General features: G+C 37.7%; 1 protein-coding gene and 1 pseudogene across 4 annotated transcripts in view; both read right to left on the minus strand.

Annotated features, from left to right (window-relative positions):
* Nucleotides 1–23,927, minus strand: part of PGGT1B (protein geranylgeranyltransferase type I subunit beta) — a 56,270-nt gene extending 32,343 nt beyond the window's left edge. Inside the window, exons 1-3 of one of the 4 annotated variants that reach the window (XM_017544891.2) lie at nucleotides 23,751–23,890; nucleotides 14,559–14,677; nucleotides 1,347–1,414 (exon numbers count right to left, since the gene is read on the minus strand). In XM_017544891.2, coding sequence (XP_017400380.1) covers nucleotides 1,347–1,414; nucleotides 14,559–14,677; nucleotides 23,751–23,890 — 327 coding nt within the window. Of the gene's footprint in view, nucleotides 1–1,346; nucleotides 1,415–14,558; nucleotides 14,678–22,926; nucleotides 23,562–23,587 lie in introns of those variants that run through there. The other 3 variants (XM_017544892.2, XM_037744417.1, XM_037744418.1) reach the window with 3 other exon arrangements.
* Nucleotides 23,928–25,690: 1,763 nt separating this feature from the next.
* Nucleotides 25,691–27,672, minus strand: LOC108315535 (annotated as a pseudogene).
* Nucleotides 27,673–27,990: the final 318 nt, after the last annotated feature.

Below are 27,990 nucleotides of genomic sequence, written 5' to 3' on the forward strand. Positions count from 1 at the left end.
AGGGTCCCAAGTGACTGAAGGTCCAAAAAGGAGTTTCAGGAGACTCTGTGAACCAAGGACAATAATGGTTTCTTCTTCAATTTTACTCCTGTTATTTTGAAAATGTCTTGGTGCAGGAGTCAGTCAGGGGATCATATTGTAAAAGTAATGTTATTAAGGCACACCAACAAATATAGGTATATATCTATCTATGGTATAGTACTATATAACGGCCATCATTACCAATGGCATGACACTCAGATATTCTGTTCATTGTGACTATCTTTATTCAGGATTAACCTAAGTTGGAAAATCTGATAGGCATGAAAAGGAACAAATTTTATGAATCCTTTGTTTTCTCATTCCCTGCTAAGTGCAGTGGGAACCCATAATTGGAGTCCTGCTGGTAAATTCGTATGACCTTGACACAGGCAAGCTGATTGACAGCTTAAGGCAGAGGAAGAAAGCCAAAGTAGTACCTCTATCAAAGCATGTCATCTTCTCCAAAATTACTATTTATTCCAAAAATTTGAAGCACGTTATAGAAATAACTGGCAGCTCTTCATTTACCTTGAAAGTGGATACAAACCTTGATATACACAGCCCAACAAGATACTGGCTTATAACCATATAAAGAGGCCTCAAAAAAGAAGTTTCTATGTTATGAGGCCTCTTTAGAAAAAACGATGCTTTTCTCCATTTTCTACTGTAGAAAAATATTGGTATTTTATGCACACATGAAACACCTAAAAATTTTCTTCTAGGTCTGCTTCTTTGAAGAAGAAATAAAGCTCCGCCCTCTGCTAGGACTCACTGTTTTTATATTGGCATGCGTGGGTATCAAAGTCTTTGGATATAACCATGAAAAAGTTCGCCAATTCCCGTAAAAGTCATTAAATGATCACTATTTAGGTCTTCAATCACCGCCTTTAGAAGGGCTTTTTCTTTTACTCCTAAGAAATGTGAACTAAATGTGGAGACTTTCTATAACACAATGAAGTTTACCGGCTTCTTAGAGAGCAATCATCAGAACACTTCAGTGCTCTATTTCCTTTCTTCAGGGAATCACCAATAACTTTTACACACAGATACATGATATTAAGACAATTTTTTTGTAAGAATTAATAGAAATTTCTGGGTTTATGTGCTGCATGTATTCTTCCTGGAAGAAAATGCACTTCTTTGAGGAAGTAAAGTAGGTATAGGTTTCCTTTAAAGGGCTTCAGTTTATAATACATATTATTAGACAGCATTTCGCCACACTGAAACTGGGAAGCCAGTTTTTTTCTGTGTAATTTCTTAGTTTTCTCTCTCACTAAAACATCCCTACATCACTTCTGCTTCCTTCTGACCCAAACAGAACCAACCTTTGATGGATTGAATGGAATACCCAGGTATGAAGAGCCTCGGAAACCACAGCGATTTAGATTTGATCCTAGAAAATAAAAGCACGTGCTTACTTAAAAGTACAGTTTATTTTTGTACAGATTCTAAAGCAGTTTAACTTTCAAAAACAGAATTTTAGTCTCTATTTTCATACTGGCTAATGCTGAATGCTTACCATGTGCCAGGTCAATTCTGGGTGCTTATAGAAATTTCCTCATTTAATTTCCATACCAGTCACAGACAATGTAATGATTTCTATAACGTACCTTTTTTTAATAGCCCACCTCACTGCCTATAAAGTGCTTTCATACTGCTCCTATAAGATCAATTGATCAATTTTTATGTGATCAACATATTCAATCCCCCTTTCTATAGAACAGAAAACAGAAGCCCAGAGGTTAAGTGACATGTTCGAGGTAATAGTTAATAACACAATAGGCTCTAGAATCCTAACTTCCCATTTATTGTCATTTTACTTTAACTCATTGCTTCCTTACATGTGAGCAAGCTAAAGGCATAAAGCTGCAGAGAAAATATGTACTTTATATTTCAGTATTAGCTAGACTTCATTCTGAGTCCAATAGCCCACTTGGCTCTGAAGTATGTACAATACTGTAAGTTAGCACTTAGTCTCTCTACTCAATCAAAATACGTTTATCCATACATTTTTTTCTAACTAAAAATTTTCACTTTGCATGTTATTAATGGAATATAAGTTGGAAACTAAAGAGAACAATCAACTGTACAATAATTATGGTTTAAACAGCTATTAGAAAATCAGCATGATAGGTGCAGAAAATAAGAATGTCGTATCAGTAGACTGTGAATACACTGCTGATAAAAAAAATTGAGTTGGTATAAAAATAGTCTGACATGAAGTTATCTTCTTAAGAGATTATGACTTGTATGTGACTAACTTCATTATAACTGTTTTGCACTCTCCTACTTCTTCATCAGGTACTGCAGTTTTTTAGCGTCTTATCCTCCCTCCCTCGCCAAAATACTTAATAGTAGCTTACACATTAATTCTTTGAACAAATTAGGAACCACTGAATTTAAACTCTCCACCAATTATCATCTCCCTACTGGCAAAAAATGTATTTTAAAAAGATACTAGCCGCCAGGCGTGGTGGCTCACAGCTGTAATCCCAGCACTTTGGGAGGGAAGCTGAGGAGGGCATATCACCTGAGGTCAGGATGTTCAAGACCAGCCTGGTCAACACGGTGAAACCCCATCTCTACTAATAATAAAAAAATTAGCTGGGCATGGTGGCACACGCCTGTAATCCCAGCTACTTGGGAGGCGGAGGCATGAGAATTGCTTGAACTCGGGAAGTGGAGGTTGCAGTGAGCCAAGATCACGCCACTGTACTCCAGCCTGAGGGACAGAGTAAAACTGTATCAAAAGAAAAGATACTAATGGTTAATTATGATTTCAGTGAACATGGTTCTCTTATCCTTACTAAGGACTTTCAAATTGATAAGTCACTTAAAACTTGCCAATATATAACAGAAGTTATAAAAATGTTCATAATCGTTTGACCCAGTCATGATATATCTGAGAATTTACTCCAATGATTTCAAGTATAAGAAAGGTCATATGCATGGAAAGGCACACTGCAGTTTAATAATAATGAAAATCTAGAAAGTCCAACAGGTTAAGCACATCATGCTACATCTACTCAAAGGAACACTACAGTCCTATTAAAAGTAATAATCAGTAAAACTATGTAGTGACACAGAGAAATATATTTGATCAAGTTAAGCAAAGTAGTAGGATCCAAAAATAAATGTGCACTATTAGGTTTACAATTAAGCAAATGGCACATATCAACAACGACTGGAGGGGAATAAACAAAATAATATTAATGGTGTGAGATATGAATAAGGGTGAAATTTGTTCTCTGTATTAGTCACTGTTGCTATAACAGACTACCACAAACTTAGCAACTTAAAACACCTACTGCCTTACTATTCTGTAAGGTCAGAAGTCTAACACAGGCATCAACAGGCTAAAATCAAGGTACAAGCAGGGCTATCTTCCTTATTTGGAGGCTCTGGGGGAACAATCTGCTTCTAAGCTCATTCAGGATGCTGGCAGAATCAACTTCCTTGCAGTTGTGTGACTGAGGTCTCCATTTCTTTGCTGGCTGTCAGCTAGGTATCCTTTTTGCTCCTAGATCCTCTCTTGCCATTTCTCATAGGGCCCCATATCTTAGAGCAGCAATGGCACACAAATCCTTTCTGTTAGACCCTCTCTGACTTTCCCCTCTCTCTTCTGCTCCCTTTCTCTGCAATTCTATGACAAACGTTTCTGCGTTCTGCTGCTGCTCATGTGATTATACTGAGCTGACCTGTACACACATCACCTATGGATAATCTCCGTATTTTAAGGTCAGTTGATAAGCATAACTTTTAACTCCCATCTACAAAGTCCCTTCACAGCAGTATATGATCTCAGCTCACTGCAACCTCCACCTCCCGAGTTCAAGCAATTCTCCAGCCTCAGTCTCCTGAGTAGCTGGGATTGATTACAGGTAACTGTCACCACAACCAGCTAAATTTCTTTTCTTTTTTTTTTTGAGACTGAGTTTTGCTCTTGTTGCCCAGGCTGGAGTGCAATGGCACGATCTTGGCTCACTGTTACCTCCACTTCCCGGGTTCTAGCAATTCTTCTGCCTCAGCCTCCCGAGTAGCTGGGATTACAGGCACGTGCCACCATGCCCAGCTAATTTTTTTTTTTTTTTTGAGACTGAGTTTTGCTCTTGTTGACCAGGTTGGAGTGCAATGGTGCAGTCTCGGCTTACTGCAACCTCTGCCTCCCAGGTTCAAGCGATTCTCCTGCTTCAGCCTCCCAAGTAGCTGGGATTATTGGCATGCGCCCCCCACGTCCAGCTAATTTTTCTTTTTTATTTTTTAGTAGAGACAGGGTTTCTCCATGTTGGTCAGGCTGGTCTCGAACTCCCAACCTCAGGTGATTCGCTCGCTTCGGCCTCCCAAAGTGCTGGGATTACAAGCGTGAGCCACCACAATTTTTTATGTTTAGTAGAAATGGGGTTTCATTATGTTGGCCAGGCTGGTCTCAAACTCCTGACCTCGTCATCCACCTGCCTCGGCCTCCCAAAGGACTGGGATTACAAGTGTAAGTCACTGCACTGGGCTGCATCTTTAGAATTCTACCTAACACATCCACCAGATTCCAAATTGTATACTTTAAAAAAAAAAAAGTTATCTTTCTCTTACCAAATTATGAATTCCTTTATTTTTTTTGAGACAGAGTCTTGCTCTGTCACCCAGGCTGGAGTGCTGTGGCATGATCTCGGCTCACTGCAACCTCACCTCCTGGGTTCAAGCAATTCTCCTGCTTCTGCTTCCCAAATAGCTGGGACTACAGACAGGTGTTACCATGCCTGGCTAATTTTTTGTATTTTTACTAGAGACGGGGTTTCATCATGTTGGCCAGGCTGGCCTTGTACTCCTGACCTCAAGTTTTCTGTCTGTCTTGACCACGCAAAGTGCTGGGATTACAGGCGTGAGCCACCACACCCAGCCTATTCTTTTATCATCACTTGTTTTAATCCCTCTCTAGTTGGATGAGGGGCAGTGTCAAAAGGCATCTTTTCCTATATAATTAAAAATTTTTAAATCTTTTTTCTCTTTTTGTTCTTGAGATTGTCTTTTTTAAAGTGCATCCTTTCAAGTTACTAATTTGTTGACAGTCCTCCATAAAAATGTGATCCCATTTCTACTTTTGATGGAAGACAGTTCTGATACCATCTGTCAGGTCTGAATTTATACTTTTAAGTGGATACCTTTCTCGAGTCCCCCACCAACTTAAACAATTCTGTCAGGTATTTTACATAGAGGCAGACATATAGTAGCAGTTCAATAAAATATCTGCTTCTGAGTGAAATAAACGAATTTACTCATTTTCTTAGAGGTAAATCAATAAATGACATTTCTGTTTGCTCACTTTTGTTTTTAGCTTGATTAAATAACTTTTCTGAAAAGTGGCAGAAATATTGGTACTCAAACGTACCATATCAGGTTAGGAGATTATGGCATGGACACTTGGAATCAAACTCAGGATCCCATTCTTCCTATCAATGAGTTCTACATGCAAGTAACATCCTCTCTGAGCCAATTCCCTCCATTTTCGAACTAGAAACAATAACGTATTGCAAGTAATATAGTTCAGCCTTCTTGTAAAGATTAAAGGACATGTTTAGATTGTGCTTAGCAAACTGGAACAAGGCTTAATAAACAGTAACCATTCAAAATCAGTTAATTACATTTTATCAAAAGTGAAACAGAAAGAAATTAACAGCTTTTGTTGCAATTTATCAAGGAAAGTTTCTTTAAAGTAAAAATGCTTTTCCTTTTTCTTTTTTTCAGAAAGACTATATGCTGCCATGAAAAAAGTGTTCGGATCTTAAGCACCATAGTCACAGTACATGGAAAAGATAATGTAATATTTCTTGACCTCTTCTTAATCACCTGTGGTATATGAAGCTGGATAAAGAAGTTTATTCTTTATTCTAAAGTTTATACTTTATTCTATAGTAAGAGGTTTTACTATTTCATATGGAAAGCTAAGATAAAGTATCTAAGAAATGAAGAAAGTTACTCATCCACTAAATTATGAGTCACACCCTTAAATCCTAAAGTTTTAAAAAATGATGCTCATTAAGAGGTAACACTTTCACCACTTAAAAATTTTCACCACTTAAATAATTTATGGCAGGCACAGTGATCCCAGCACTTTGGGAGGCCGAGGCAGACAGATCACGAGGTCAAGAGAGCCAGACCATCCTGGCCAACATAGTGAAACTCTGTCTCTATTAAAATACAAAACTTAGCTGGGAGTGGTGGCATGCGCCTGTAGTCCCAGCTACTCGGAAGGCTGAGGCAGGAGAACTGCTTGAACTCGGAAGGCTGAGGTTGCAGTGAGCCGAGATCATGCCACTGCATTCCAGCCTGGTACCTGGCGACAGAGCGAGACTGCCTCAAAAAAAAAAAATTTTTATTAGACACTCTTTTCTGGTTTCTGTCAAGATTTGTCTGCTCTTGTGCTTTCCTTTATAATTCTAGTAAGCTTAACTTTTCATGATAATTAAGGAAGTATACACATGCAATTCATTTTAAATTGATCCCTGAATGCATACTCTGGGTACAATACAAATTTATTTCCAGGTTATCAAACAGCACCATCTAGTGTTCCTATTTAACAGTTCCAAAACAAACTGAAATTTTTTTGTGTGGTGTGGCTGCTCATCAGAATCAACTGCCTATTTTGAGAAAGCATAGATGCCTCTTGCATCCCCTCTCCCATGCCTGCATATAAAGCATGAGGATAAGGCCCAGAAAATTGTATTTAAAAAGAAAAACAATCCCTGTTTGACACATAGTCAGCATCAAGGACTATTGATTTGGTAAATGTATTTTCCACTTTTGTAGAACCACAGAGTCAAACTAGTTTATGTTGTTAAATAGAAGTACTTTAGATAGCAATATATCATAAAAATTGAGGTTACTTAAGAAAAATGAAAACTGGGTAGATGAGAGAGGTAGCAAAAATGGGAATATGTACATGGATGTAACGTGTGTGAGAGTTTATGTGTTAAGTATGCAGGGGGTGTGTCATTAGATAGTATGTTTATAGTTACCAACTATAAAGAAAAATAATTCATTTATTTGCATGCCTACACATGAAAGAAAATTACTAAGTTGACTCTTGCCTGACAAATGAGTCATATCTCACTTTAAAACTTAGTGTTTTACTATTAAGCTCATAAAACCAACTATATGTCAAGCATTAAAAGAACATTTATATATTCTTTAAAAACGATTATCAACTATGGAACTAAAAGTTTGAGAGTTTAAAGAGGTTTATTTTAATCAGGGGAGTTGCTTTTCATAAAAAGTAATATACTGTATTGTGAAATATAAAATTACATTCAAAATTATATTTAGGTATAATAAAGGACAACTCTTGGGCCAAAATATCACCATACTATTAATGATGATTATGCTGCTTAAATATATTTCAAAGCTGATTCGCTCATGTTAACTTTCTAATCCTAATTTTAAAAGTTTTTCCACTAAGCAAGCAGAGTTCAAGTGAAGAATGTGGCTACTTTCTGATTTTAAAAGGAACATTTTTATTTTTTATGCATAGAGAATTCTTTATAAATCTCAAGAAACACAGTTTCCTAATAAGAAGACACACCTTACACAACTTGTTTAAGGATGTCAAGAAAGTACCAGACAAGGTAAATGAAAAATTTTATAGCTGAAAAAATTTTAAAATATATTTTCCAAATTTCACAGATTTTAGAATTGGACCTATACCAATTAAAGAAAAGACAGACAGGAGATATTCTTTCACAGAGATTAAATAATAATATTTCCCTCAACAAGATCACAAATTGAGAATTCAGAACTGCAGCTGAACTGTGAAAAGGTCTGTGGAATGGTCTACCAGACAAATGACCTAGGAAAGCTGGATATATAAATGAACACTGTGAAAATATTTTTGCCAAAATTTCTTAATCTACAAAATTTCCAAAACAGATGACCTATAATTTTTAAAACACGCAACATGCTTGACTTAGCCACGTGAAACCATACTTACTTCCCTCGTTATTTTTTTAAAAAGTGAGCAATCTGAAGAATCCACTAAAAAAAAAAATGAAAGCATTAAACATCTTACCCTTTAATATTAAACCTTATCTACGTTTCCAAACACTTAATCCTAATACTTTATGGGATCTATTAAGGAACAGATACTCAATTTTCCTTTAAAGCTGTAAGACAGCCTCCAAGTTCGCATGAGAAAAATCTGTACCTCACAGAAAAACGTGCATGGTAAACAGAGTACCTATTGCACTGAATCAGCACATATAAGTAAAATATCCAAAGGATTGGAAAACTGCATTCTAATCTTGTCTCTAGCATTAACTAGCTGTATTACTGTGGACAAATTATAGATCTTTCTGAATCTTAATATCCTCATTTGTAAAATGATGGACTGTAAAATTCCTCGCTTTAACTCTAAAATTCTCTGGTTGTGCCCTCGAAGAAGGACACACACAATTCCCAACCTGACCCCTTGTATTTCCTTAATTCTTCCCTTCTGAAGGTAATGAGAAGGACCTGATCCTCCAATGGTCTCACCATACACTTATTACTAGGAAATCACTCGGGTCTTTATAATCATGGAGTTAAGTGGAGGCCAGGATTAATTTTGATTAAATATTCACAATGTCCTTATATGCCAAACATGATAGTTTCCACTAGGGACCCATATACTAAAACAGTAAACCAACACTGAAACTTAGGAGTCAGAAGTGCCAGATGTCAATCCAATTCTATCTCCTATCATCTGCGTGAGGTTTCAGGCAGGTCTCTGAATCACTTTGCCCCTCAGTTCCTCTTAGGGCAGGTGAAGAACAAATCTATTTGATTATGTATTTGGCAGTGCTTTAAAAATTATAAAATAGTTAATGATGTACTGCATTATTTCTTCCATTAACAAAAATCACCGTAGGGCTGAGGGCTCCACAGGGTCGTGGGTTGTCCCTTATGCTGTGCTGAGGTGCTGAGAAATAGAGAGACAGGACACAGAAGTAAAAGGAAAATGCAGCTGGGCTCAGCGGAGCCAAGCCACCTATAATCGGAGTAAGGCGAGGCCCTGAATGTCCAAAAGCAGCAGTATTTATTGTGTATAGGTTAGGAGGCAGGGCAGTGAGTGAAGTCATCTTTAAGGATAGTGATAGGGTCGTGAGCAATAAAACAAGGGGTCCGCCCCCATTAGATCACCTAGGTTAGGAGATGGACAGTGCGCAGCAAGGGGTCCATTCCCATTAGGTCATCGAGGCAAGGAAGCGGGCTGTGTACAGTAAGGGGTCCACCCCCATCAGGTCACTGAAGCATGAAGATGGGCCATGCACAGTGAGGAGGGTGCAGTGTGCAATACCTCTATCTATGGGCAAGCTACTTCTAAGAAGGTTTATAGGAGGATGCTTTAAGTCACACAGCAGTGACAGAGCTGTTAGAGTTACCGCCACCTGCTGGCAGCTTCCAATGAGTTCTACAGGAAGATGCTTTTAGAGCAGCACAGTAACAAGAGCTGATAAAGTTCACAGTCACCAAGGTGCGACTATCCAGAGGAGTTTTGAGCCCTCGGATACTCCAGGGATTGCCGGTCTGAGGGCAGCATTCCACAATAACTGGAGCAAGGTCCTACAACTCCTTTATCAGGAGGAGTGGCTCTTGCCCCAACCCTGCCATACAGCCGGTACCCTTATGATACTGAATGCTGCTGCCTGGGCCATGGATTCTTGTCCTGGTATAACTGTTCTTCCCTTAAATCACGCTCTGCACTGTGTCTGCTCTAGGCATTCCTCCAATTATGAGCTGCTTATTCCTCAATTCATGCTCTGCACTGTGTCTACTCTAGGCATTCTCCGATTATGAACTAGGACATATACGTGTATATATATATATATATATATATGGAAATAACTGAGTGATGAGATATTCTTTAGGCACTCATGCTGTGAACCAATACATGATTATATATAGAGGATTATATAAAGGGAAATAACTGAGTAGTAACACTATAAACTGAGATAATCTTCAAGCCCTAATTCTATAAACTAATATATGATTATATAAACGATTATATAAAAGGAACTGAATAGTAATACTATAAACTGAGATATTCTTCAGATCTTAATTGTGCCAGAATTCTGCTTAGCTCTCCTTCCTCGGTGACTACATGGGGGGTTACCCACAAATCACTATTTATGTATAACTATGTAACTTTTAGTTTTTATTTTGCATGTTTTGAAGAGAGGTTAAGCTAAGTATTTTTCTAATTTAAAACTTCAAATACAGAAATATATTTACTGTAATCAAAGAATTCAGATATATAGAAAAACAGTAAAGTATCTTATCCTGCCATCCCCACCTCTGTTCCCATCTACTTCCCCCTCCACAAAGATTTTCTATGTATCCTTTCTGAGTTTTTCTGATAGATTGTTAAACCACCTCTGTATATGTTTTAAATTTATCAGTTAATCATACATGATAGACAGCTTAATGTCTGTATACATATATACCTCATTTGCTGCATAATATTCTTCACTAGGCCATAGTTTACGTAACTTTCACTTTTGATGAACATTATTTTGCTTCTCATTTGTTACTGTAACAAACACTGCCAAAACAAGCTTATACATATTTTTGTGCACATGTACTGGTTTCCAGAGGTCCTATCAAATTACTACAAACTTGATACTTCAAAACAACAGAAATTTACTCTTTCACAGTTCTGGAGTCCAGAGACCAACGTCAAGGTGTTGGCAGTGCAGCTTTTCTGGATAGCCTGAGGGAGGATCTGATTTGATTTGTGCTTCCCTCCTAGTTTCTGATAGCTGTGGGATCCTTGGCATTCCTTAGCTTGATGAATCTAATTCCTGACTCTTTCTTCATCCAGGCTTTCCCCTCTCTGTCTCAAATCTCTCTCTCCTTTCACTCATCATGCACCAGTCACTGAATTTCGGGCTTACCCTAAATCCAGTATGATCTCATCTCAGGATCCTTAACCTAATTACCTCTGCAAAGACTATTCCAAATCAGGTCAAATTCTGAGGTTCTGAGCTTTATGGGGCCACTATTCAGCCCATTACAGCATACATGAGAATATGGCAGATAGGGCAAAAATAAATAAATAAATAAATAAATAAATAAATTATACTGCTAAACTGCCCTTCAAAAGGTTGTAATAATTTTCACCTCCATCAACAGAATATTAAAGTACTCTTTCCCCCATATTCTCGGCAGCTTTTAGCAAAACTGACATGTTAGATTAAAAAAAATAATAATGTAACATTGTTTTGATTGAATTTCCCTGATTTCTATAAGGTTAATCATCTTTTTATGTATTTATTGACTATCTGTACTTCTTAACTACTTACTCATAATTTCATCATTTTCTAAAGGACAATGCACCTTTTTCTTCTGAATCTTTAACAATTCTTTATAGTCGATGTTAATATTTTATTATACAAGCCATAATTTATTGCAAATACATCACTTTGTTATCTTTTACTACATAAACTATTTAAATATTTATTTAGTCAAATCTATCAATTTTTTTCTTTATATTCTTCAGGTTTTGTTTACCATTTCTAGATTTTATAATTCCCTAGATTTTATGTGGTATCTTGAGGTAAGACAAGTACAGACCTATGAGTTACAGAAAGCATATTCTATCAATTTGCAAATGCTTCATGAATTAGAAAATATTTGAGGAGCTAGGTGAGGCCCTAGGCTAAATATGAAAATATATAAAAGAGGAAGAGAAAAGTTGGATAAGGGGCAGGTAGTTTAACAGTCTAACAATTACTGATACACAACAATGTTTTAAGCACTGAAAGGGAAAAGAAATAGAAGACACATTCACTCTGTCTGCCTTCCGGAAGTTTACAATTCAGATGGAAGCAAAAATATTTTAAGTAACTTTTAAGCAGCAATGACTGAAGAAAAAAATAGCCATGAGCTTCAAACCAATGAAGTCCATGGAGTTGACAGTATAATGGGAAAGAGAATTCTGATGGGTTTCAAAAGGGATGCTGAGCTTCAACTCTAACTCCAAAAAATTTTTAAATTTTCCCTGAAGTATAATAAACATAGGAAAAGTACTCCTATCGTAAACAACTCCATGAACTTTTGCAAAATAAACTCACCTGTATAACCAGCACTCAGCTCAAGAAAAAGCACATGACTAGCACTAAAGAAGCCTTTCCCACTTCCTTCTAGTACTCCCCCAAAGCCCAGGCTGGCTTTACCTATTTTTGTATTTTGTAAAAACTGGATGATATACAATGTGTTTGTGACACTCATTCAAACAATTGCATGTAGCTGTAGAGTGTTCATTCTCATTACTGTATCATTTTCTATGTTGTGAATATGCTAATATATCCTTTATCCATTATATTGAAGATGGGTCGGTAGACTGTATAATTACTAGTTCTAGGCTCTTATAAAAACACTGTTATAAACATTCTAGAACATATCTTTTGGGGAACATGTTTTCATTTGTGCTAGGTATATACTATAGTTGTTGGGTCATAGAACATACATACATTCAGCCTTAGTAAATATAACTAAATAGTTTTCCAAAGCAGCTGTAAAATTCCTTTAGCAGTGAATGAGAGTTCCAGTTTGCTGCATTTTTGTGAACATTGTTATTTTCCATCTTTTTCATTTTTAGCCATTCTGGTAATTATGTAACAAAATTATTATGGATTATATGAAACTTCAGATAATAGTGCCTGGAGAAGTATGTAGCTTTTTAAAACAATATAGATACAAAAGCGTTTAAAAACTCATTTCATTAATAAAATGATAGGAAGAAGTAAACACTTACTAAAGAAGAAACCAAAAAAACTGTTCAATCACAGAGACTCCAAATAGTCCTTAAAAGTGGAAGGAAATCGAAGAAAAGACAGAAAGTAGGAAGCATGGTAAGTGACCAATGGTCTGGAAACTATAACCTACAGCTTGGTTTCTCCCATTAAATGTTATGGTCCATCCTTTTCTATAAACACAATAGCCATTTTATTTCAGGAGAATGAATATCAGTAAATTTTTAATTAAAAAATAATATCAAAATATATTTTGGCAAGAACTTAGAAAACAGCTTTTCTATGTGCCACAATGTATATGATTTCCTATCTGTAGCATGTAAGATACTTTTAAAAAAAAAACAAAAAAAACCTGCAGTGTGTTATGGATCCGGGCATATACTAATAATAATAATAAAAAAAATACCAAGCACAATCTGTAATAGTACTACCATACATCTGTCTAATAATTAACTTTTTAAAAAATCCCAGACTTTCACTCAAAGTATTAAAAAACATCCTGGCAAAAAGGGAAAATAACAAATGACTTGTATTTTGCAAGTGACTACGACTATGACCTGGCCTTAGCCATATGCTCCTGGAAAATGAGGACCATATCTTGTAACTTATCACAGCCCTTCTCTACAGGTTTAGAAGAGTAGGACTCTTCGCAGACAATTCAATAAAGCCTACTTGTCAACATGCTAGATCTGTAACTATTGATCAAACTCTTATACATACTTCTCATGATGCTGGTAAAAAAGTGTTTAGATGTTTGTATATTTAATTCCAATAAACCTAGTTCAAAATGCTTAATCATTTTAAATAAGAATTTGTAAATAGGCATAGAATTTAAAAAGTATACAAAGACGAACATTATGAACTTCAAGAACAAAGTAGAAAGCCACAAACTATGTCCAAGATCATCTGTCAAATACAGAAAATCTTTCTAAGTAAACTTTTAGCTTATTATTTCTCCAAGGTTCACTGGATGAGATTTACATATGATTTCTCCAACCAATGAACCACACTGCTAATCTGTAACTGCTGACTCTTTAAAGACAGATAGGTGATGACCACACACACACACACACACACACACACACACACACACAGAGCACGATTTCCTAGGAGTGAATTTGATGTTTTTAAGGTTAAAATTTATAACCTGTGTAAGTTATATCTTAGATATTTTATACTTACTAGAGTGAATAAAAGTTAATAAAATTTGCATATTTGTAGGTGATTATTTATGAACTCAGAATTCACTTAATCAAAAATTTTAAAGTATTAAGAAGTATAAAAATGGCTGAAGCATGCATAAGAGCTCTAAGAAACCATTAAGAATGCTAATAAAACACTGGAGGGAAAAAAACCAGGAAACTGAAAGAAAACTTTTGATGGCAAGGAGTTTTTCACTGAAAAGAATTGTTGGGAATGAAAAAAAGAGCTAATGCTACTGAACTAATCAAACATAAATACTGACTATAAATAATTAACAAGTAGTCATCAATGTGGAAGTGTACAACACAATATAGTGCCACAACGGTGAATCTCTACTTAATTCCAGATAACTCCAAATTATTTTCTTAAATGATTATGATCAGATTTGCTAAGTACTGTATTTCAACAGAATGGCAATGCCACGTTATAGGGAAATCACAGATAAATAAAATATGTTAACAGTATATGAGTAAGTACTAAGGTTTTCTAGTCCAAAGCACGTTATGTCAGGTACAACTAGTCACACTAAAAATAAAATGCTAAAAACTCACTCACTGTCTTCTGTGGGAAGGACCTGCAGGGAGTAAATCCACTCTATTATATCATCTTTGTTCACCACATCTAAGGAATCCAACATATCCAGCCCGGAGAGTGCAAAAAATGCAATTGTCAACCTAAAAGAAAAAAATGTAAAATTCCATCTTAACTACCAAACCACTTAAGTCTGAAGTCTTTCTCACCTAGAAAAATAATAAAATCATTCTACTTTTCTAATAATTTAAGCAATACTCCCACTTTGCAAAAGCCAAAAAAAAAAAAAAAAAAAACAAAAACAAAAAAAAAAAAAAAAAAAAGTATTCTTATAACTTAATATTACCAGTCAAGCCTTGTTTCAATTTTTTAAAATGGGACAATTGGGGGTTAAGAAACAAATCCTACCCACTTTATTTTCCCACAGACATGACCCACTGAAGCCAGAATATCAGCAAACTGAAGGCTAGAAGTAGATTTGAAAAAGGATTCTCTACAACTAATCAGTACCAATAGCACGGGGATTAAAAATATATTAAAATGTCAATTTTCACAATTATACTTGTATCTGGCATTTAATTCTGGAGGAATGTGAGAATAATATCTTAATTCAAAGGTGTTAACAACATGACTCCTTGGGAAAATATTTATAAGTTTTGAGAAATATGAAACATTAAAAAAACGCAAATGTACTTACACTTTATTTTCCCAGAAAGGAGCATTCTTTGATGGAATGAAAAACTATAGAGCAAAACCTTCCCCTTCTAAGACTGTACACTATAAATAAGAAATCTAAACCTATGCTTTCTTATAAAAATCAGTAGCTTACCGATTGCTTTGAACACAAAGAATTTGTTATATAAAATTCCTTTCATGTTGAAAAGCAGTCTATAGCATAGCTTGATTGAGTAGTGTTAGATCATTTCCATAATCTAACAATTCATATGACTAATAGTAATAAATTAATACTTCAAATGATCTGGTCTAAAATTTTACAGCAGAGCTACTTGATGTATTCTGTAACCTTTTCAATGAAGATTCTAAGAAAGAATGAAGCTTTAATGCTCTGAGGTATCCACTGTCTGTAATAAATTTACTTATCTCCTGTGCCTCAAGTATAGTATTATCTATACTAGTACTACAGTTTGGGTATCTCTTATCTAAAATGCTTGGGACCAGAGCTGTTTCAGATTTCAGATTTTTTTGAATTTTAGAATATTTGCATATATAAAATGAGATAATATCCCATTGGGACAGGACCCAAGTCTAAATATGAAATTCATTTAAATTTCATATACATCTTATATACACATAAAGCTTATTTTATACAATACTTTAATAATTTTATACATGAAACAAAGTTTGCGTTATGTACTTATATGTGGAATTTTTCACTTGTGGAGTCAGGTCCAGTGCTCAAAAAGTTTCAGATTTTGGAGCCTCTCAGATTTTTGGATTAGGGATGTTCAACCTGTACCAACTTTAGGAGAAATGAGAAAATACTGATTTCCTTTCTTTTCTTTTTAGGGCAAAATTATCTCTCTGATAGCTGGTGGAAAAAGACTAGCATCCATTAGATAACAGGAGGAGACATCAGAGAGTAATTTAATTCCAACCAAAGCTTAAGGGCAAAAACTAAAACTAAAGAGACTTGGGTGCACTTAAGAACAATAAATATTTGGGAAGCATATGATTGAGAGACTACTACCATGTATTAGACACTGAGCTGGGAAATTTCTCATATTATTTCAATTTAATCCTAACAACACACTGAGATCTATCTGCCTTAGAGAGGTCATTTATCTAGGTAAGATCAGGATTATATTAAGGCTGCGGAACTCCTTTGCGTGGGAAGCAGTGTTGCATGGTAGTTCAAAGCTCAGACTCTGTAGTCAAATGAGCTGGGTTCAAATTCGAAGTTGTCCAATTTCACTAGACTGACCACATGACTCTGGGCAGGATACCTAAACTTTTCTAATCAGCTTCCAATAATAACGTAAATCATTACTATATCTTATACAGCTATTGTGCTTACCTGTTCACACTAAGCACTCAATAAATGGAAGCCATTATCATTGGTGTTTGCCATGATGTAGAGGAACAGGAGTAACAACGACTTCAGGATCTAAACACACTCTATAACGCTACAGACCTTTTCCACAGATTCTTGGTTGTAACGATTTTCCCCAGAGGAACATGCTTCTCCTAAACACAATGATACTTCAGACATGTGAAAAATCTCTCCATATGAGCAACCAAGTTTGACAATCACTGCTCCTCTTGGTGGTAATTACGTCTCATGAGATAAGGTCCTCTTTGTTTGTATGCGCTCAAATATTTACTGAACTAACTAATAAAGGACCTGTAATATTAAATCTAACCCTTCTGGAGAGCTCTAACAGGGTTTTTGGTTCTAATGTAATACATAAAGTGAATGATTATCTTTATAGTTAGTTACAATTAAGCATCTACTAATGTGGTTTATTAAAACATTATCAAGAAAAAGAGCAAAAACAAGACAGCAACAAAAGTGGAGAAAAACATGAAGGACTTGAGGCTGGATAATGGATAAAACAATGATCTTCCTATCAGTAAAAGCTATGTAGTAAGAATTTATGCAAAAGGCTTTAAAAACAAGTTGGCATTTTTTCTAAATTAAGAAATTCAGAAATAATCTAGTCCATCTCTTTAATTTTCTAACTGAAGAAAACAAAGTCCAAAAAATTCAACTAATTTACTTGAGATTTCAACACTAGACAATCAAAACTTCTCAAGATGTCTAGGTCCCAAAGTGGTGTTCTCCACAAGGGTGCTTCTCATACCTGGCTGCACATTAGAACCTGCTTAAAAACAAACAACCAAAACACCACCAACATAACAAGAGACACCAAGGTCTTACTTCACAATCGAATCTATGTGTGTAAGGCGGGGGCTAGGCACTTTGGGTTTGTTTTTAACTTCCCAGGTAATTTTAATGTGCAGGCAGGTTTGAGAAGCGCTGTTCTAGAACAGTGGTTCTCCACTGGGAACACTGCCCCTAACCTAACACATCATAATCAAACGTTCTTGGTTGCCACAGTGGAGGAGGGAGTTACTAGTATTGAGTGAGTAAAAGCCAGGGCTGCTGTTAAATGTCCTACAATGCACAGGACAGGCCCATACAACCAAGAATTATCTGGCCTAAAATGTCAGTAGCGCTTGAGGTTGAGAAAACCTGCTCTAAAGTCATACTCTTATCTGTATATGTCATTTAAATGATCTGTTGTCATGTTACTTGCTCCTGAATATGAATGCACTTTATGTCTAAGTACCAAATACAAAAAATCGGCCATGTGATGGTATTTTAAAATCTTGCAAATTTAATTACTAATGGTTCCTGAAAGTCCAGCATTTTCAACTCATAGGTAAAGACCTGGGTTGAGACCGTAAGGTTTATGAGTTACAGTGGGGCTTTTGTTAATAAAGTCAGGTCTCATCAGAAGTGCCTGGCAGATAGAACCAATATGTCACTTTGGGGCAAATGTCCGGCCTCCCTTTAAAATAGTCTGGGAAACCATTCCTCTTCCGATCACACCAGAATTCTCAAGTAGTCCTAAAACTGAAAGAGAGATAATTAAAACAAGCCACAAAAAAAAAAACACAAAGGAATTCTCGGCTGTGGGCCTCTGAGAGAAATAATATAATGTAGGGTTTTATGGTTCCTTGATGACTTCTACTTAGGAATAAACTGCTGGGCAACCAGACTCAGCACAAGTGTATAGAGGGGTAACTGTGCTAACACATACACCTAAAATCAAGCCAATGGAGTATTTTTACTTTATTACTTCTTTCAGAGAATATTTGTTTATTCTCTTTCTTCTTTTCCCTGGAACTCAATCTGAGTCTCCAGCCTGAGAAGTGGACATAAGCAAGCAATATCTTTCTGTTCACCCACTCTGAACAATATGTTTAAGTTTGTCTTGCAAGGATGAAAAAGTAACAACCCCAAACCCCAATCAAGTTGCTTTACCAAAGAATCAATTCACAGACAAGAGGTAACCTAAGTGTCTCTAAAAGATGTCAAATATTCCAGGCTTAAGAACACACATACCCCAAAGATTAAGTAAGAACAACAAGGCCAGGGGTGGTGACTCACGCCTGTAATCCCAGTACTTTGGGAGGCCGAGGCGGGTGGATCACCTGAGGTTGGGCGTTTAAGACCAGCCTGACAGAGATGGAGAAAACTCGCTTCTATTAAAAACACAAAATTAGCTGAGTACGGTGGCGCATGCCCTGATCCCAGCTACTTGGGAGGCTGAGACAGGAGAATCACTTGAATCCAGGAGGCAGAGGTTGCAGTATGTGGAGATACCACCATTTCATTACAACCTGGGCAACAACAGTAAAACTCTGTCTCAAAACAACAACAACAACAACAACAACAACAAAGAATGAAAAACAGTCTACAGTCTGGACAGTGGAAAACCAACTTAGTCATACTGACATAATATAAATACTGTTAGGCTAGAGTAGTGAGTGACAATTTGGAAATATATTGGAAACTAATTTATGAGAATTGACTAGATTCCAAAACTTTGGATCCCTTGCTCTGACCATTTCTGGTGCAACCCCATCCTTTACTGGCCTTTCCAAGTGTCTTCAACAACAGACTACGTTTCTGACTAGATACCAGATGGGCCTATGGCTACATCATATTACAGAGTTCTAAAATTATAAACAAGCAGCTACATTAAGAAATAAGAACACAAATAAAATCGATAACCATGTCAGTGAAGAGAGAGCCTTACAGGATACATTAGAATTAATCATGAAATTAAAACACTAGCACATAGATGCTGCCATAATACTTGGAAACAAATGACTGAAAGACTGCATGGATTCTGGAATTTTAAGCATTATTCTTCATTTATAATTATTTTTCAATGGCTGATTCATCTGGTAAATACTTTTAAGTACAGGCACACATCTGTGGAATTATTTAACTTATAAATAGTTTTTCTACTATCCTAATTTTTCAATAAGAAACATCTACTGAACACCTACTACAGATTGGATGTCATGACAAAAATAAATAAAGCTTCCTAACCTTAAGGAGTTTACATGTTAAGTGCTATTATAGAAGTCATCTTCTTCCTTTGTAAACTGGCTCCTTTTGCCTCTTATTCTCCAGACGGGATGGTTGTTCCAATTTAGGAATCCTGGGATGACGACTCCTTCTTCATCCCCTCTTTTCTAGCTCTACTTCCACTGCCTCAGCATCTCTCTCCTGGACTACCATATCAGTGCCTTCACTGGTCTCCCTAGTTCTGGTCCTGTACCACGTAATATATGACTATTGACTATGCCTGTCACTTACATGATATCTAACTCAAGTTTCTAGACAAGCACACAAAGCTTCCCATGATCTGATGCACGCCTACCTCTTCAGACTACATTCCTGCTACATCCCTTTACATTTTGAACCACTACTAGAGAACTCAGTAAAGTTTTCTGCTTAACACTCACTTCTCCGGCTTTATTCTTCCTATCGTCCATTTACAACAACAACAAAAAACACTGGAACATATTCTTTAAGATTTAGTTTCAGGGTTACTTTTTCCAAGAAGCCTTCTCTAGGTCCCTGTCTCTCTTTAGGTTGAGCTACTTAGTTATTTCCAGAATGCCCTCAGAATATCACAATCATTTTGTGTAGTCAGGGGATTAAACACAGCAGAATCATCTGGGAACTTGTCAGAAATGCAGCATCTCAGACTCACACTCAATATCACACTCCTCAGCTACTGCAATATACTTTAACAGGCTACTTCACAGAATACTGCAGCACCTATTTGGCTTACCATTAGACTTATAGCTTCCATAAAGTAAATATCTGAGATCTCAGGTTCTCTGCTGCTCCTACACATTAAACACCATACACTCAATTAAGAGTTAACGACTTTACAGAGGACAGGGATACACAGGAATATTCATCTAAAAATACAACAACCCAGGCTTATGCAATCAGAATCTGCATTTTAACAAGATCCCCAGGTGATTCACATGCACATTAGATTGGGGATCACTACTATAAAAACTGCGTATCTGTTTCTCCTATAAGGCAGCAAACAGTCTCTAACTTTAGCCTGCATTAGAACCACCTGAGATACTTGTCATAAGGCAGACTCCCAAGTCCCACACAGAATCCAATGAAGGTCTGGGAAGGGGCATTTTTATAAGCAGACAGAAGTCATTACTTAGAGCCTCCCACCACGACACTTTGAAAGATGTACTGCTAGACTGTGATATACTTAACGTAAGGGAGAAAATAAAGAACAAAGTAGTTGCAGAATGGGAGGCAGCAGAGAGGTTACGACACAGGATACACAGGGAAAACAGAGGGACATGAGAATACAAAGGCTAGTTAGATTGCAAATCCCTTGTGAAATAAAAGCTAATTGCCTAAACCCTTCTTCTAGAACAGCTGGTTCTGCAAAATAACAGAAAACTGTCATACTTTGTTCCTTAATAAAAAGGACTACTCTAATTCCTATTACCCAAATACAAATGGCACAATAACTCATAACCACACAAAACTTCCTAAACTACTTATAAAAGAAATCTGGTAACTGATAAAGCTTCCAATCTAAGATTTAATATTTACTTGAATTATAAACTAGTAACTATCATTTTAAGAAATTAATATAAAAGAAAAATCTCTCATGAAACAGTAGAAAATACACTTTATTTTCATAAAGTCACTGTTACTAGAAAAGTAAAAATTATTCCTATTAGGCTAAAAGAAACAGGGAAATAGGGTAATTTTGCCAAAATGGTGAGTGAGAAAATAAGTGTCTAAATATCCAGTCTAATATTAGCCTTCTCAAAGGCCAGCTTTTTCATACCTATTGGTTAAAAAAAAAAAAAAAAGAACAGAAGAACACCTGAATCACTGGTTTAACACTGTTTCCCTGTAGTTAGACGCATGGGGAGGCACTCTATAAATGACTGTGGAATTTAAGTGCAATACCTCAGAATTGTGGCTTGCCCCATGTATTGCTTTTCTTACAAGTCAGCAGAAACTTTGTGACCAGTCACCTTTGCTGAAAAGGTTGGGCTTCTTCACAAGCATCTTAAAATCAGTATTGAATCACATGCACCACCAAAGAACTTAGTGCTAAAGAAAATACTGTGAGTCAGGAAAGAGAAAAACTTAAAATCACTACAGAAACTGATACATGCAGTTACCCTAAATGCAGTTATTAAGTGAGCGCTAAGAAAACCAAAATGACATAAAAATTATATTCATGTGATGAACACTAGACATAAAGGGATATAATATTGCTTAACCAATGCACCAAGGTGTTATACAGCTATCATCTAATATATGACACCTGGTGTCAATCCTATGCTTAAAGTTATTAAATCAATTGTTAAATGAGTTGAGTCAGAAAATATGTGCTGTTTAACTTATGCTGTGAGCAGAATTACACAGTTTAATGCCAATGTGCATTATTCTATAGGGATTTGTCCAAGCTGGGATTTTATAGAACAGGGCAAATGCATTGGCATTTTGAAAATGCAATCACAGACTTACAGTGATAGCTGCAAGCAAAGTTCAACTGCATAACAATCACAATTTAACAACAGGACTTATACACTGCATGTAACAAAACAGCAAATGTACACCATAAACATGCATACTATGTATCAATAACAAAAATACAATGGAAGACTTTTTATCCAAATGCTTCGAATTCACATAAAATTAATCCCCATTAAGATATAAATGATTTATCAACATTTTAAAACATATCACTACGATCATAATCTTTTGGTTTGGAAATCTTTAAGAATCTGTTCATCCTTCAGGATTCAGCTCACATTATTCAACAAATATTTCTTAGTGCTTCTCATATACCAAGTACTATTTAAGGTCCTAGTGCAATGCTGACCAAAAGGACTAAGATGTTGCGAATGTTGAAAGAGAAAAAATTGCCACTGGCCAATATGGCAACTGAGCACTTGAAATGTGGTGGCAAATGTAAACAGAATAACTTAATTTTTAATTTGAATTAATTCAAATCGAAATAGCCAAATGTGGGTAGTGGCTATCAGGTTGGACAGGGCAGCCCAGTCCTAAGTACAGAGGTAAACAAGATAGACAAAAACGTTACCTTTGTGAAGTTTATAATTCAGTGTAATAGAAAGACAGTAAACAAATAAACCAATAAATATGTAATGTAAGGTGGTAATTGAAAGTGGTCCCTTTGGGAAGAGTGTTTAAGGAAGGCTTCTCTAAAGAAATGTGGATTACGTACATGCCTGTCCATATACTCCTACGAACCCTTCACTAACAAATAGCACAGAACTCTATACAAATGCTTTTCTTGGTCAGCTGTACTCTAGCACCTACCATAATATAGTTCTTGACCAAGTGTGCAGAAGTAATCCACAAAGCTCCCCAAACTGATCCAGTCATGTAGTGTTCAAAATACACCAGCAACTCAGAATTTAGAAAACGTGGAAAGAGAACACAGCAAAAACAATCTGCTGTTTCCTCCTATCTAGTCTCATACAGCTTTTGAGCCTCACTTCAAAACACAGCAATGCGGAACAAAGATCTCCTTTCTTTCTTCTCATCCCCAGCTTTTACTGTGAACGAAGTCGCTTAGACTCTGCTGCATCACACTCCTCAGCTATTGCAACACACCTGTAACAGGCTGCTTCACGCAACACCGCATCTCTTTTGCCTACCATTATAGTTCCCGTAAAGCAAGTTTCTAAGACCTTAGAGGTTCTCTGCCGCTCCTCCACATAAAACACCATACAGACACTCAATCAAGAGTTAATGACTTTACAGAGGATACAGATGCACAGGAGAATATTCATCTAAAAATACAACATACTTTGTCCTTTTCCTTTTACACTCGGAAGTAATGAGGCAAAGTGACAGGCTCTAGAAGAGGGAGTAAAAAAGAAGCTCAGAGTTGCCAGAAAAAATGAGAAGTGAAAAAGGCAGAACCTGGATATTCCACAGCCCTCGACGTACAGTCTTCCAGACCTTCCAACTGTACCTCTGGGGAGTGAGGGTGACCTCAAGCCCGCTTGGAATCAGCCAGTGCCGGGTGGGTGGCGGCGCAGCCCCTTCCAGCGCCCAGTTTGCGGTCCGACTCCGCCGCGTCTTTCCGCGGGGGCCCGGGCCTTGTGCCAGCCTGGCTGACTGTGGCCACGAGTTACCTGCTTGTCTCGAGTGAAGAATAGCGCTCCGGCAAAACCTGGAGGCAGCGCTGGAAAAACCGTACGTGCCGATCCCGCAAGAAATCCAGCCGCTCTCCCTCACCGCTCCCCGCTAGCTTCTCGTCCTCAGTGGCCGCCATGCTGCTCCGGAAGCGACTTCCGCCGCAACCCGGAAACAGTTGGCCGGCGGAGAGAAACCACCTTCCTGGGCTGATCCGGAGTTCCCGGGTGCGGGGACCTGCGCCCGCCGCAGACTAAGCCAGTATTTGAAACAGCTGTCATCTGGGTCTTGTGCAGCTCCACTCCCCGGTATCTCCTTAGCTAGCGCATGACCCAGCCTTTTCTACTCAAAGCCCTCGGGGCTTGCAAACTCCTCACAGGCCTTGTGAAAATCCAGTCCACAAATCCCTCCGTCAGAATTTTTATCTTCGGAAGCGCAAGGTCAGAAGCATCAAGTTCGCTTTGAGACAGTTCTGGCTCTGTAGAACGTGAGAATGGTATATCTGAAAACGGGGATGGATCAGTATAAACTTGCTAACAGATTCATTTTTGGAGGGCCAGTTTTAAGCTGAATGGTTAGGGAAACTAAATCAACAAAAAGCAAAAACAAAACAGTGGAAATAAATGTTTATTGACGCTACAAAAGTTCAGAGACTTTCCTAATCCTCTCTGGATACCAGGAATCAATTACAAATATGCGTATAATGCCACACACACATACAACAGGTGTATTCATACCTATGTGTGACTGCTTGCCTCATTCTTTTACAAATCTATACTAGAGTTTACTCTCCTTGAGTGGAAGTGTTATCAAGAATCAATGGTGCATTAATCTGCAACAGCAAAATAAGATCAACATCTTCTGCAATTACCTGCATACTAAAAAAATTAAACATGCTTCTAGTTTTTGTTTTCTAAAAATAGGGATTTAAGTTGCTTTAGCCGTTATACTGTGCCTTTTAAACTTTCCTGAGGCATTCCTGGGTAGCGGGGGTGGGGGTGGGGTGGAATCCACCCAACAATAGAACTAAACTAGGTTTCCTGTAATCAACTTAGCTAATAGAATTTTTAGTATAATTTTGTTAGCTTTTCTAGAAAGTGTAATTTTTTTTTGTTTTTTTTTTTAGACGGAGTCTCGCTCTGTCGCCAGGCTGGAGTGCAGTGGTGTGATCACAGCTCACTGCAACCTCCGCCTCCTAAGTTCAAGCGATTCTCCTACCTCAGCCTCCCCAGTAGCTGGGACTACAGGCGCTCACCACCACGCCTGGCTTATTTTGTATTTTTAGCAGAGACGGGGGTTTCACCGTGTTGGCCAGGATGGTCTCATCTTTTGACCTTGTGATCCACCCGCCTAAGCCTCCCAAAGTGCTGGGATTACAGGCGAGAACCACCACGCCCGGCCAGAAAATGTATTTCTTTAAAAAAACAAAAACAACAACAAAAAACAAAACAACAACAACAAAAAACCAGCTCTATGGGCTGGGGTAATCTTACACTTATTCAACAATCCGAAGTGCTCTGAATAATTTTTGGTACTAGTAACTACTTATTCAAAGGTATTCCTGCATGTCTTTACAGCCAGAGATGGATACTAGGCTGTCCTGGGTACTTTCCTACAAATATGGAGCTTACAGTCCTTGGCCCTTCAGGTGTGCCCAGTCTGGAGTTTTAACTATTACAATTAAGATCTCACACCTGCCGGGCGCGGTGGCTCAAGCCTGTAATCCCAGCACTTTGGGAGGCTGAGGCGGGTGGATCACGAGGTCAAGAGATCGAGACCATCCTGGTCAACACGGTGAAACCCCATCTCTACTAAAAACACAAAAAATCAGCTGGGCATGGTGGCACGTGCCTGTAATCCCAGCTACTCAGGAGGCTGAGGCAGGAGAATTGACTGAACCCAGGAGGCGGAGGTTGCGGTGAGCCGAGATCGCGCCATTGCACTCCAGTCTGGGTAACATGAGTGAAACTCCGTCTCAAAAAAAAAAAAAAAAGATCTCACACCTAACACACATACCCCCAAATGTCTGAAGGTGTTCAAAGTGGAGTCTTATACACGTTTAACTTACTGGAATCAGCTATGGATACTTTATACATTCTCAGAAAATTAATTCTAATAAACATGACCCTTAAGATAGGGATGCCAAATATTTCATCTGATTCTCAGCTCAAGGACTAGTAATCTGACCCAAATCTGGAGGAAAAATTTGCTATGTGGGACTCATTGAGAGATAATATAGTATGCCTCCTAGGTCAGTAAAAGGCTTTCCATGAGTGATTTTAGCTGTACAAGATTTTTGGCACATGCATAACAGAATGGGAATAATAGAACATATATATATAACTGAACATTATTTAGCTATTACATGATGTTTGAGTTACGTAGAAACATAGAAAAATATGTGTAATGCCATTTAGCATAGTAATTAATGTACTATATGACTAATAATTTTAAAATATGTAGGTATGTTTTTTGAAAAAGTTACCCTGGAATTATGGGTACTTTATATATTTCTTGTTTTTTTCCATATTTCTTATTAATGTACTTTTTTTTCCCCAGGCTTACTCCACTTTTTTTTCTTGTATAAAAACTATATTGTAGCCACTGCCAGAGCCTGGGTCCTCTGCATGGAGACTCTTGTGTGGGTCTTGAGCAGGCGGTCAGTGAATTGCTGATAGGGAGACTTGGTGAATACTCTCCTTCCAGAGGTCAGGGGTCAGGTTGCTGTAGGCCTTAGAGATGGCATCAAAGGTGACCTTAGCAAGTTGCCCTGGATGGCAGTGCAGCCCCTGGCTGAGGTGTAGCAGTCACCAGTACTAGCCATCATCAGCATCTTCTTAGCCAAGGGGGCCAAGATGATGCCAGTGCCCCTGGGCAAAGATACACCAGCACAGAACCATGGCAGCCTGTCACCTTGCAAGGGATGGTGGACGGTGTGGGGCTTGCCAACCTTGTTCCGCCAGTAGCTTCTGCGCATGGGGACAATGGAGAGGGTGGCCAAGATGATGGCCCTGCGAATGGCAGTGGCCACCTCCTTGGAGCACTTAACACCTAGCCCGATGTGGCCATTGTAGTCCCAGATGGCAACAAACACCTTGAACCTTGTGCACTGGCATGTCTTCAAAACCTCTTCCTAGAGAGAGACCTCCAGGAAAAAGTCAATGATCTTAGTCTCCTTGATGGGTAAAGAGATCTTCAGGGACATAATCTTCACGTCCTTGATCTGGCGGCCCAGCTTGGTGACAGGCATCCACTCCTGTCCTTGGCCTTGCCTCCACAAGCTCCGCAACCCTGCCCGAGCCCCGGCCACTGCTGCAACCCCAGTTCCCCATCCCAGGGCCCCCCAGGGCCTCCAGGCCTCCCAGGCCCCCCACCGCAATGGCGTCATCTGCCATTTGGTGTTTTCTTGAGAAGAAGCTAATGTACTTTTTAAACCAATATAAGAAATGTTTATTTGACATCTTGTCTATGAACCTGTAATGTCTATGAACTCTGCAACTGAAGACATTATCAATTGTATTTATCTTACATCCTTTATATAAAGGATCTATATAATAAATTCATCATTTATTTCAGATTCAGCTAGAAAGACTGATTTCTTTAGAGGAATTTCCATACTTTTCTTTATTTAAAAAAGGAAACAAATCAAAAAACAAAGCCATAAGAATCACATCATCCAGAATGCTTACCTTAGACACAGGAATTTGAAAGCTGCATTTGCGTGCAACAAAAAGCAACACGTAAAAAAGCAACACATAAAAAACATTTTCTGTAACTTGTAGTTTCTCAGTTCTGCTTTTAAATTTCCTCATCTTGGCTCTATATCTTATTTATTTATTTCTTTTTTTTGAGATGGAGTCTCACTCTGTCGCCTAGGCTGGAGTGCAGTGGTGCAGTCTCAGCTCACTGCAACCTCCACCTCCCAGGTTCAAGCAATTCTCCTGCCTCAGCCTCCTGAGTAGTTTGGATTATAAGTGTACCACACCAGGCTAATTTTTGTACTTTTAGTAGAGATGGGTTTCACCACGTTGGCCAAGATGGTCTCAAACTCCTGACCTCAAGTGACACGCCTGCCTTGGCCTCCCAAACTTCTGGCATTAGAGGCCTGAGCCACCGCACGCGGCCTCTTTATTTCTAAACTACTTCAAATCATTACAAAAAAGTTTTGGAAAACAAGTAACAAATAAAACCAGCACTCCTGTTTAAGGATCTTTTATGTGAATTTTCTCATTTTGCACC

This window comes from Cebus imitator, unplaced genomic scaffold (assembly GCF_001604975.1).
Source record: "Cebus imitator isolate Cc_AM_T3 unplaced genomic scaffold, Cebus_imitator-1.0 Scaffold173, whole genome shotgun sequence".
NCBI classification, from domain to species: domain Eukaryota; kingdom Metazoa; phylum Chordata; class Mammalia; order Primates; family Cebidae; genus Cebus; species Cebus imitator.